The 14,006-nt window shown below is 30.5% G+C and overlaps 1 protein-coding gene across 1 annotated transcript in view; it reads left to right on the top strand.

Annotated features, from left to right (window-relative positions):
- Nucleotides 1-6,610: 6,610 nt before the first annotated feature.
- Nucleotides 6,611-14,006, top strand: part of LOC119684468 (T-cell leukemia homeobox protein 3-like) — a 30,602-nt gene continuing 23,206 nt past the window's right edge. The window contains exons 1-2 of the mRNA XM_038098513.1: nucleotides 6,611-6,780; nucleotides 12,085-12,434. Coding sequence (XP_037954441.1) covers nucleotides 6,632-6,780; nucleotides 12,085-12,434 — 499 coding nt within the window. The 5' untranslated portion in view covers nucleotides 6,611-6,631. The remainder of the gene's footprint in view (nucleotides 6,781-12,084; nucleotides 12,435-14,006) is intronic.

Here is a 14,006-nt window from a genome sequence, read left to right on the forward strand (position 1 = left end):
GCTGTATAGTGCAGAAGCTTGCACAATTACTAACAGTGATGAGAAGGCGTTAGGAGCGCAGTTGAGAGAAAAATTCTTCGGAAGATCTATGGTCCCTTACGCGTTGGCGACGAATATCGAATTAGATGGAACGATGAGCTGTATGAGCTATACCGCGACATTGGGATAGTTAATTGCATAAAAATTCATGTCGTGCGAATGGAAAAAAGTGCTCCGACTAGAAAGGTGTTTGAATCGATACCCACAGTAAGTTCATTAACTACTAGTCATGTTTTTCTTGCTCTTGAAATGTTTCACTAACGATTTTCATTCGATTTCCTCTTCTTAAAAAAACCAGTACTACGATAATTCATCTACAGCATTTCATTTCGAAATGCGTACTGGTTATACGGAGTGTCATTAAATTACCTATCAGTACGATAGTAACCAATATATTGTATGTTATGACATAAAAGATCAATGAACATACCTAAGCTCAAGAAATGGGATCACCATTGGAATGATAGTCTACAAAAGATATATTCGAAATTATTTGCGATTTACGATTGCTTTTTTGGTCAAACTCTGAAAAGGTGAGATTGAGGTCCACAGAAATCGTTGTAAAGACAAATACATGTTGGTAATATACTCCTTTCATGTTGTATTTAAAATATTTGAACTTTATTGATTGGTAAGTATGTAAGATAAGCATGTAAGATATTTTATCATTATTCTGATCTATTTAATTTATTTGTAAAATAATAAAATGAGAACTACATATTTTTATATATTTAACTTTCGTAGTGCCCTGCAGTTTTCCGCAGTTTGTTGCAATACTACTCGAATCAATCTATAGATCAAAGGTTTAATTTATATGTTTGTAATACATAAATAAAGGCATATATTGTGGAATGTTCAAACTGAATGTATATTTGATATGTGCTTTTAATGTTCTGTAGAAGTGTCAATATTGGGAGATTCTCAAAAGCCGGGTTTAACTGGAAAAGTTATTTTAACGTGTAGTTAAAATTATTTATATATACTTAAACGACATGTGCATAATTTACTCATAGCTATACATTATGGTTTCTAAAATACTTCTACCGAATTTTTCTGATCCTATTAACTTCTCATAAATCTTCAGTAGGAAAACAGTTTCTTATAAAAGTATCTTTTCCTTCATTTTATTTTTAACGCCGCAGCATTTAATAATCGGAATGTATTTGTTTCTAGTTTTTTTATAATTTGGTCTTTTAGGGAGCAAAAAGTATTATAGTCTATATTCAAAGATGATAGATTTATATGTATTATTTTTGCTTTAATTGGTCTTGTATTTTCTCTTCTATTACGTATTCTCTCTATATAACTACACTTCGGTAAATAATTATGTTGGGAATTAAATTTATAAACTAGTATCGAATACGGAAAAAAATTAGTTTTTAAATCGTTTCATAATGTACGATTTTACTAAGAGGCTGCAATCTCTAATCAAATCCTCCATAGGCGGCCATTTTCAATAATTAATGGAGATACTTTTTTCAACACTTGCTTCAGCTGCTGTACTCTTAGCAAAACGCGATTATTGTTGTACTTGTATTGATGATGACTTATGTTTTACATATTTTCATATGTATTTTCCATAAAAAATTGAAAATCATATGCATTTTTCCATTATCGTTCAAGTAAATAGATGAAAAAAGCTGTGTTGGATTACAGTGCTTCATGCCACTCTTGGTAACAATTACTTTACTGCAAATGGTGGAGCTCACCATGGCAAACTTGAATGTCTGTGGCAGGCAAGACGTACAGGTTACCTACTTTGTACCTACAGATAATCTACGACATGGAGTCTATGTCACTGACGCTCCTGCAATATGCCAACTTAATACAAACAATGTTGCTACCAAAGGCATTACTCGCACACACAACTCAAATTAATGATGCTCTGTCTAAAGATTTTGCTCCTTCTGGTGCTACGACTAGAGTGTTTCTATTTAGGGTTTCATAGCGATGGGTAGTAGTTTAAAGGAGGGCGTTTCAAATGTGGATAATATTTTTCTCATATTTTAAAATTTATTCAAAATGCTTTCCTTTGAATAATCATAAAATCTCTTAACTATTGTTTCTAATTAATATATTTATTAAATAAAATTAATTTAATAACCCTATTTTGATTATGGCTTGAGAGAGAATATATCATTTGAAATTTTGTCCTTTTTAAATACTGCAGTTGAATTCATTTGATTCATTTTTGTTTTTAAATATATACCAAAGTGTTCCTTTCCGAGCCTGTCTTTGGAGATTTGTTTGAGTTTGCTCCAAGTATTTTTCATAACTTTAATTGTTAAGGGATATACCCGAATAAAAAAAGGAAATTGTTAAATTATGAAATGTTGCATGGCATCATTTTTTATACGAACTGTGCCACATTCTGCTAGGCTGTGTTGCAGCAAATGTTGCAACTACGAGTGAAAAATGATTTTAATAAAATTGCCTCAAAAATGAAATAAAATAATGAACAAATTGCTTTGTTGCAATTAATATAAAAAGTGGGCATGCAAATCATTTATAACTCCTGGCATATCGAAATGGAAATTAGAATTTACTAATTGCAATCAGAAAAATAAAAATAAAAATAAAAACAGGAAAAAATAAAAAATATTATTAATGGTTCTATCTCATTGTAAAATAATATTGGATTTTCTGTTATCTGGGTTTTATACATAAATGCTTGAACATAACATCGTTTAAGATAATGTTTAGATAAAAATTTCTGCAATTTGTTTTGTTTGGTATTCTTTAGGAATAAATAAATTATTTTTAACACTATTTCTACTTAGAAAAAAAAAAAAAATATTACCACAACGCAACGAATTTAAGGAGCTTTGTAATAAATCATTTTACAAATAATATTTATAAAGAAATTTCAACTTATAAGTATTGAAATATATGAATATTATATTATAAAATCTTTTCCTCCAATTTTCTCGTTCCTTTCTAAAACGTCTTGCAAATTAGCTTTATCGTATATATAACGTTCAGTATTCTTATTTGCTTACTTAAATAGCCCAAACAACCTCTTACAGGGCTTCAATCTGATTCAGAATGTCTCTCCAGGCATCTTCTCCAGTCTTGTACATAATGTATGATTAGTAGATCCCCAACTAGATGACTCCATCATAGACATGGTCTAGCTCTAAGTCTTCTGCATTCCACTACTGCTTCAAATACCTTCTTTGTTAAAACATCATCATCAATTCTCACAAAATGACCAATCCAGCAAAGCTGATATATTCATTCGGATGCGATAGACATTGCAAACTCACAAAGAACTAAAGATCTTGGGAAGAACTTTTCTTTCAAATGCCATCTATTCTTCTGCACCACACAGAAGTGCAGGTAGATGAGCAACTTAACTTTTGTATGTCTAAGGAGAGCTTTATTCAAGGAGTCAACAAGGAGACTTCAATTGTCTACTGAGCCCATAGTGGCACCTACTGACACAGATAATTATTCATCATTGTGTTTTGTTGCAGCGGTGCCAAGGTAGATGAGACTCTCAACAGATTTGAAAGTATAGTCTCCAGTTACCAAGTCGATGCTCGAGTCGATGCACATTTCTATCAGTAGCCGACATATACTTTGTTTTGTCCTCTTTCACGGCTATTCCAATTTTCACAGCTTCTTTTTAGATAGCGGCAAATGCAGCAGTAATATCACGCTTGCTAAGCTCTATGATGTTGTTGTCGTTGACTTAAGCAAAGACTAGACACATTTGTCGAATATTGTGTATTGGACTACCCTGCGCATAATCACTTCTTTGACAAAATTGAAAAGATTAGGAGATTCGGGATCTCCTTGTCTGCAACCTTGCACAGTTTCGAAAGACTTAAAGAGGCTCGATCGTACCTTGACGGAACTACGGTTATTCTGCAGAGCCATATTAACTTTTTAGGTATATCAAGCTTAAATATGGCGGCTTCGGTATTGTATTCACGGGCTTTTTGTTAGGAATTATAGCAGTGTAAATATCAAATCAATGGTGAAGTGACAAGGCTGAAAACTGCACTGATGAGGTGCAATCAGTAAATTCGCATGTGGCCCCATCTTTTTGCATAATACGTATAGTCCGACTATTATCAGCGTTAATAAAGTCATATCTTGTGTGACATTTAACTGTTGTATTAATCAGATACAAGATCTTTAATATATTAACTTATCATTTAATTTATTTAACTTGTATGAGTAGAATAATAAATTGAAAATATTAATCTCTTGAAATATAACAGAAACAATAAATATGAAAGCGTGACGTAACTTTATCTGTATAAACTTTATTGAGCATTAAGCAGAGCTATTCCGTTCTTACATAAATATTCCACGACATGCCAAATAAAATAGAAAAACTAAAACAAACAGAAATTGCATAAATTGCAAAAAAGTGCTCGGAAAGTAAAGAAAACTATTAGTGCATTTGGAAAACATTAAATTGCAAATGATATCTGCAACAATAAAAACCACACCACTTCACAATGGCGTTGCCATAAAATACAAATCAGTAATCCCTCTGCTCTCCTACGTAAGCACAATGAATGTAGCTGATCTAAAAGCAGAGCAACGGCACCTGCAATAAAGCTGTCAATTAAAACAGAGCGGCATGAGCAGCAAATACAATCTTCACCTCACTCACCCTCGCCCCATTATCATCATTCATCCATTCATGATAGGAAAAACATAATAAATATATTCCATTTCGACCATATCAAAAATGCCCGCTAAAACTGCCAAATGTGAACGCTTACATGAGGCATTTAAGCATTTAAGTGTAATAAAGATCTCAACTATGAAGTGGCATGTCGAAAATGGCGATGAAGCAAGAAGCAAGAAGTGAGCTCAGTCAGTGCAACTGTGCTAATTTACAAGAGACTGTACGAAAAGAGTTCTCATTAAATTTACTAAATGGTTAAGTGGTCTTTTACTAAACTATTTTTACATACCAGAGAGAGAAAGAGATGGCAACATCTCTTTATATGTTTTTTTTTGAACATATAAATACAGCAGGAAATAGTTGAGATCAAATAATTTTAAAAATGTCAGAGTAAAACTGTCTGTACCATACATAAAATAGTTTTAAAGTATTATAAACTAAAAGCTAATAACTATCGACCCATAATTTACTTACACACATAGACCCCACCTCCTTTCGTATTGGCTTGTTGCAAGTTTGTGAATGAGGCTGACAAAGCGTTGCTATTACCAATTGGGCTATTAATATGCCACATTTGCACTTTCCACAGTTTAACGTTGCAAAGGAAACAACAAAAAAAAAATAAAGCACAAAAAACGTAAGTATAAAAAATAAAGCAGAAAACCTCAAAAGCAAAACGATTTTCATTTAAAATGTCGTCATATGCCGCAGCGCAGACAGACGAAGTCGAATGAAGAACAAGAAGTAGAAAAAGACATTAACAACCCCGCTTAAAAGTTAGACAGGTTAATATGGTTGCAGTGCAGCAATAAAAACGCAAATACTTAAAAAACATTTAAAAAATAATAATATAGAAACATTGAAGAATATGTGTATTTTATGAAAGCAAAGAAAACGAAAAAATTGCGCATGTGTATTGCCAATCAGAGCAGAAATAAGCTGTAGCTCCACCTTCAAACTTGACTATTAATTACAACAATGCTGCCAAGTCCATACAAAAATGAACATATTAGCCATAATATTAACGCGGCAAACCAGTTTACACTACACAAGTAGAAAGAGAAACCATGTGTTACAAAAATTGGGCGGTGCTTGGCTCAGTGGCTCAATGGCTTAGCAAAGCAAACAACAGCAGCAGCGGCAGTAGAAACTACCATTATTATGGTAGGTTATGCACAGTGCCATAAATCCAATATGAACAATACGAACAATATGAACAAGTGGTGCGTGCGGTGGAGTGCTGCTGCCGCTGTTGTTGCACTTCCAGTCAACAATTTGCCTTGTTATGGCTAAAGAGAACAGCAGACAGCAGAAACTAATTATCATAACACAAGGAAGGAAGTAGTAAAACTGGTTTAACGAGCCACCCCTGCAGAGTTTTGTGTTTGGTTGATTTGAAAATCAAGAAACGGAACAAACGCTGCTCATTTACTAGCTTCCCCTGTCGTAGAGCGGTAACGTTAACAAGAGCGCGCGCGTTTTCCATTTGACTAGACGGTTGACACACTGGCGTTTATTCGCAAAAGACGTTGCCAGCTTTTAGTTCACGTTAACACCTCAATTCGTTGTGTTTGTTTTCGCGGTTGAAAATTATTATTGCGTGTGTGGAGCAAACCGCGAAATGATTTTGTGATTTCGGTTGCATTTGAAAGATTTGAATGAAAAAAAATTTTTAAATATTTTTTGAAGCTTAAACAGTGAAAATAAATTGAAATAAATGCAATTAATCTATAGAAATCTTAGCAAAAACAATTTCTTAAAATTAAAGAAAAAAATTGTTTTTTATTAAATCATTTTGTGTGAAAGATTAAAGTAAATCTAATCTAATCTAATTTATGATCTGACTTAAACAATTCATTAATTAACAATAAAATTTGCCAATAAAAAGGCAAGTTTTTCTACTTTCGTGCTTAAAAAATTATCAAATTGGCGCCGCTACTTACAATGTCAGCTCACGAGGACGATGATCGAGACGATGTGGAGCAGGAAATTCATGTGGATGTTGACTCAGATTCGCGTATGTCTTGTGGCAGCGGTTCGGATGTAGATATGGATGGTGGCAGTTGTTATGATGAATCCGAAACTCCTCTAAGGTATGTTGAAAAATCTGGTAACACAGTTATAAGCTCTAGTAAGTGATAAGGAATATAGTAGGGATAGATTAATTTTGAAAGCTCTAGAATGTGATAAAGAATATTGTAGAGATAGATTAATTTTAAAAACTCTAGAAAGTGATAAGGGATATCGTAGGGATAGAATAACTTTAAAATAAACTGATTTTATGAAAAGAATGAACTTAATTGTTCAGTGGCAAACAGATCTTAATTGAATATTTCTCTGGCTATGTGAAATAGTAAAATTAATTAGGGATATTGTCGATATGTGTACAAACAAGAAATTCAATTTTTCCATGTATTTTGTCATAGGTCATTTGTGAACTATTTATTAGAAATCGTTCTGTGAATCCGTCTGGAATACCATTTGGGTGCTTTAAAATGTAATATTTCGCAAGAAAATGAAAATCTTGAGAACTTAATATTAGAAATTCTAATGTTTTTAAAAGTATTGAGAATAAATACTTATTTATAATTGAAAAGATTTTAGAAGAAAATAAAAATCAGAAAAGAAGTAAACTAAAACTATCACAAATTATTGATTTGTTTACAGAATTACCATAATTGCCCTATATTGTTTTACATATGTTTAATTCTTATGTGTTAGTAAGAACTTATTATTAAATTACAAATATTTTGACAGTTGTAGATTTTTTTACTTTTTTTTTGTAATACATTTTCAAAAATCAGTAAGAACTGAGACCTATATACGTTAAACGCCAAGTCAAATCAAGTTACAAAGCCCCGACATATAATTTTCTATATAACATAATAACCCAACAGGCGAAAATATCGATAAATTATTAACACTGCATTGATACTTAAAAATCAACCATCGATGCCTTAAAACTGACGAAAGCATTAATATAGCATCGATGCCATTGTGATTCTTTTGGCATAGATACCACTATAAACTACTGGGAACTTTTGCTTCTTTCATAAAAAATTGTTTTTTTTTTTATAACAACATAATTTTTTTTATGCTTTTAGTTAGAACTAAGAGCTAACAAAAATTAAATTTAAACTTACATAAAATGTTCGGTCTCGAACATAATATTAAAAATTTTTTTTTTATAAAATTCTTTTTAATATTAATATAATTTTGTTTTTGAACTTTTCTAAAAAAACAATTAAATCTGGATACTTACAAAAAATTAAATTCAAATTCCTATAAAATGTTCCGTTTTTATACAAATATAACATTTGAATATATATATAAACATTATTTTATAGTCGTGCATTTTAATCACAATTAATACAATTTAAAGACCACTAGTGAGGTAAAGAGTAACAACAGATTAAATTGTTTGAATAAATCAAATCCAAACAAAGTTTAAATATTTTTCATTACTTGTATTTTACTGGTTTCATACCAGTTTATCGATAAAACTTTATCCAATTATCGACTAATTTAAATATTTGCAACTGATATGAACTCATTAAGAGCAACACTTTTGCACTTATTAATCTAAACACTTTCTATGCATAATTAATAAGTTGAGGCTTTTAATTTAATATCCAAAAAATTATTAAATTATTTAAATGAAAATATATTACCATTGAAAATTAAGTGCCGACGGCTGAAATCAAAAACATTTTAAACTATTTTACGATCGAGTCCATAAAATCTATAAAATCTATAAAATCCGTGTCTTAAACGATGTTTGGTCAACAATGAATTAAAGTTGCTTTTATGGCGAATTGATGTCACATTTAATAGCGAAAACGACTAAAGCTTAAACAAATAAAATTTGTATAATTTACACATTTCCAAACAAATTAGTTTGTCAATTCATTTTCGTAGGAAAGCACAACCCATTAAATGCGCTTTTTTATCTACGATCTTCAAAAAAGGTTGAGAAAGAACAACAACACTAACTGCTGCGCCTGGGTTGCCAGATATCACATACTGGGTCGTAAAGATCACATACTAAAGACAAGAACAATATACATTCAAAACACTAAAATCAAAAACAAAAACAAAAGCAATAATAAGAGCAGTAGAAAAGACAAATAGTAAGGCAAGAAATGGACAGACAAAGATGCATTTATTTACATTTTAATTGCGTGAGGCGTGAGACTAAAATGTTTGGCAATGAAGAGAAATTTGTATTTTGACTGATAAATCCTATCGAAGGCACCTCTCATGTTTATACAGTCAGTCTTAATAAGTATAATTTAAATTCAGTTTTAATTTTAAAAATTATTTTTAATAAATAAGTTTAAAATAATCTTCACTAATATGTTACAATATAAAAAAAAATATATGCAAATATTAAGTACATAATATTACAAATACAAATAAGGTAGCAAAATTGTTAATATTTAATTAGTAACATATATATTTTGCTATACATAGTAGTTTATTATATTAAATGAATTATTTTTATCATTATCGGGTGCCCATATAATAACAAAATAAAAGCTGTTAGTATAAATCAGTTAAATACGATTTTAGAATAAGTTTACTAGACTTTAATTTTAAAAAAAGAGAGAGAAGATGGCAACAATGAGTTAAATGTGAATAATCTTATTGAAGCTGTCACCAACAATAAGCTACAAAGTCCATCTTTTTTACAGTGATTTCTTGCCATTAAGGCTTTACACCGCGGTGTGCTTAACGCATGCATCAGTAAAATGAAACGAAAAAAGTGCTATTGAAAATTCCAAATTATTTCGCCGGTACCAATAAAGCTATGCGTTTGGTTATAGTTACTACCTTATAAAGAAACCAAGCTAAACTAATACATCTACTGTTATTTGGAGCGCAACATCGGATTATAAAATGCAACGTCACATCGAATAAAAGTAATGCAAACTGCTAATCTCCTCTTATGACAGGCATCCCTTATTTCGGGAATATTCTAACCCCTTAAATTAGCTTTACCTTGATGGTGCATTATCCCCTCAAATAAGATGAAGATGATAAACATTTGTATGGTACTGTTTACTCTATTACGACTCTATTAAAATTGCAAAATGTATAATCATACTAAAAACGAATATATCATATTCTAAATGTAAACACAAGAAAAATGCCTTATTAAAAATTGTTGAAGCTTTCAGGAAGCTGAATTAGTCTGCTTTAATGTCATTTACTTCACATGCTTATCAAAATTTTAAATCAATCTTAAATCATTTTGTTGATATTACATATTGTAGTAATCGTATTAACATTAAGTTGTCAAAATATCAGATATTTAACAATTTATTGTGAGCCGTTTCTTTCTTGCTATACACAAATATATTTGTTGATTTCTATTTTCTTCTGTTTACTTAAACTTTTACCACCATTATTGGAAAAGTAACTATATATATGTATATGGTGGGACGTTGGGACAGCGCACCGTCCAACAAGTAGCCCCACTGAAGTGAAGGATTAGCGGAAGTAGACCACGAAACTACTTGGGTCCTTTTTCGTCCTTCTATTCCCGGATGTCGTTATTGAGTTAAAGCCGGAGGAGCTTCCGTTCGCATAACTATATCTCTTGTTAATTCGAGCAGATCATTTAGCTTGAGGTTGCCTGCCAAGTCATCCAGGAAACTGAATTAGATCATTTTGTTTATATTATATATTATAGTAATCGTGTTGACGTTAAGTTGCCAACATATCAGATATTTAACAACTTATTTATTGACTTATTTATTGATTTCTATTTTCTTCTGCTTACTTAAACTTTTACCACCATTATTGGAAAAGTAACTATAAGACCTTACTTAAAGATGCTACTTGTTAGAATCAAAGTTTTAACTCTTTTTATAAAAATTACTCTCTACGACATTTTAGAACCCATTTTGATCCTCATCAATGAATATGTCACTTGATGTATCGTTTATCTATTTTCTTTATGGACTGTTTCTGACTATTAATTTACATGTCGCTAAATAAATGTAGTGATCGGACAAAGTGTCAATTTTCAGTGACCTGTCCTGAATATATGGTATTAATGATTCGTAATACTATTTGGAGATATTTAACCTTAATAGAAACGATGATGTAGGCAGGCATGCATTCATGTATAAAATATGGCTCCATTTAGTGCTTTGAATTCAACCGAACTGTTCTAATACAAAAATATCTAACAATAACTTTATAATATATGTATTTTGTGATTAATTGTATCACATAATATTCACCATTATCAAAGAAAAAATAATGACATATATATAGTGTTATTTGAGGATTGAGATGATAACATATACCTCCAATAACATAAAGGTACACGTGCATGAATATAAACATAAAATGTTTATATCGATGATCAAAGTATATGAATTGTACTCTGAATTACACTTTTTTCTGACATATCCTTCCGATCTAGCCACCAGTCTGACTACTTGTTCACAAGCCTCACCAAGTGATATTCCGAAGAAAACGTTTTACTTCGCATGATGAAGTTCGCAGATACAGGGGCCTGATATAAGGGTTTCGACGAAACGTGCTATAATAAAACTTTCAAAATGTTAATTTCACTTTGAAATAATTGTATTGAAGTTGAAGAAATATATAAGGTCGGTAAATCACCTTGTTGACATATAACTATTAATTGAGTTGCAATGCAAGCATTTCAGATTTTATTTCAGCTTCAATTGCACTATATTTATGCATACTGCAATATTTTCTTATATAAGTCTAATGAATTCCTTATATTATGTCATGTAGTAACTATTAAATTGTTATCAAAATGTGTTCAATTATTAAAAGGATTTCTCAAAGTCGTGAGTAGCTTACATGAGTAAGCTAAAGTGCCTTAATTCGCGTGTTAGAGTATCACGCAATTGAAATCAATGACATGTGATATGTAAGTTAATTAATAAAATTTTTAAATTTAAATAATTTACATCGTTTAAGTTATACAATAAATTAACATGACTTTTAATGTTTTGCAATTCAATATTTAAGAAAAAAAAACTAATTTTCAAGTGTGCAAATTTTTATGTACTTATCAACGCACCGCGCAGGCCAGGCCGTGGCTGTTTTATAAGCTGAATGCATTCTCTATTAGTTTTAGGCCAATGAATGTACAACTCAAATTAAATTATTTATTCTGCATTCGATAATTAATTTTAAAAGTTTGTTAATAAATTGATTTTTTGACCTTATTACAAATAAATTGTCATTAACTTTAACACCCACAAATTGAAAACATTCAATGACATTAGTTTAATTATATACAGAACATGATAATATATGTGGTTTTAATGCCACTTTGTAAAAAATAAATTCAATATTACAATAACAAGATTTGTTCACAAAAACTAATGTGAATTTAAATATTACAGTGAATCACTACAATCAGAGCAAACACGTTCCTCATCCAGCGAGAATCTACCATTCAGCATATCACGCCTGCTTTCGAAACCCTTTGAGAATAATAACAAAAGTCCTGACAAGGACCTGCAAGCTGAACACGATTTAGCTGCTTATAAACTAGCAACGAGCATAGCGACATCGACCTATGGTGGCGCTACTGCACTTTATAGTTATCCACATTTATATCCCACAGCAGCAGCGGCTGCTGCAGCCGGACATGTACTACGTGTGCCGCCACAAAGAACGCCGCTAACATGGGCATTACCACCGTTGCATCATGCGGCGTTAGCACATCAAGCCGTCAAGGATAGATTAGCAGGTGAGTTGCAATAACTTAATTGTCTGGAAACGATACTTAACGTTTGTTAGTTTTTAATGATTTTATTTTACAAACTTGGGCTTAAGTTTTTTATGGATACTGTTTTATTAACCTTTAATGCATGTTAATGATTATCAAATTGTTTTCCTTAAGTCTATAAAATTTCTGCAATTTTAATATTTATTATAAGTTGCTACTTACTGAGAATAAAAATGAGTAAGATTTTAGAAACATTGTGAATAATATCTAATAATATAAGGAAACAATTTTATAGACTAATTTTTATAAGATTTTAAATAGTTGGGAATAGAATAGTTTGTATAATAATTATTAATTACTTGATTAAAAATAAATGATATTCAACTTTCAATATTTTTAAATACAAAATTTGTTATTGTAAATAATTTTACTGATATGAAAGCACTCTCCTATACTGCCTTTACATATATATTGTCAGACTTCAAGGTTGTTATATAGAATATAACTGAATTATGGTATTGTGCACTTAAATTTCTAGTATTTGAGATAAATTGTATATAATTATTATTGTATATATAATTATTATTGTATATAAGATAGAAAGAAAAGTTCGAAGCGTGTTATTAATGATCTGAAATGAATGAAATCTCATTTAAGAAGACGTTATTGATTGCTGGGAAGTTGCTCGAGATCATTACGAAAGTTAAAACACAAAAAAAAAATGAAGTAAGTAATTAATATAAAGGTTCAGCCTAATTCACATATATCGCGTATGTAGAATATTTCGTCTCTGAATAGAATATTTCGTCATCCTACTTCAAAAATCCAGTTTTTAATTTATCTGTTAGCTCAACAGGATTGCCACCTAAAATATAGATGTGGTAAATTATTGTCATACATCATAATCATACATAATAATCTACTTCATTTATGGTTGATCTTCATTGATTTGTAACTTCTACCCTCCTTTTTTAGTTCTTTTCAAACTCATTTACTAAAAGTAGGTTTCAGAAATTAACTTTAATAGCTTTCTTTGTAGTTCTTTTTGAACATTAAAGTATGCTATTCTCCAACTAATAGTTACTTTTATCAGTTAGTTTGATAGGATACCCACCAAAAATGTTGATGTGTTTGGTGAACTTTAAAACATAATAATCTATTTCATACACTAACAGTCAATTTTCATTTACTATTAACTTGGTCCTACTAGTTACTACTATTCATGTGTGTTGTTTTCAAACCTATACACAAAAGGTGGGTTTCAGAAACTGATTCTAATAGTTTTTTGAAAACCTTTTCAAACATACGAGTAGTACTTTTAAAATTTTCTTTTATGTAATTTTTATAGGGAAGTTGTATATTTTCTGATATCAATTGTATCAGGAAATACCAATTGTATTTAATAAGAATGTCATACAAACACCGATCCCGAGATTGTACTTAACTTTTCCCGTGTGAACACCGTCTGTAACAACGCTTTTTAAACTGCATACATGTACTTTCTTACAGATTATTATTATTATTATTATTATTATTATTATTATTATTATTATTATTATTATTATTATTATTATTATTATTAAATAATTGGCT

This window comes from Teleopsis dalmanni, chromosome 2 (genome assembly GCF_002237135.1).
Source record: "Teleopsis dalmanni isolate 2A chromosome 2, ASM223713v2, whole genome shotgun sequence".
NCBI lineage: Eukaryota > Metazoa > Arthropoda > Insecta > Diptera > Diopsidae > Teleopsis > Teleopsis dalmanni.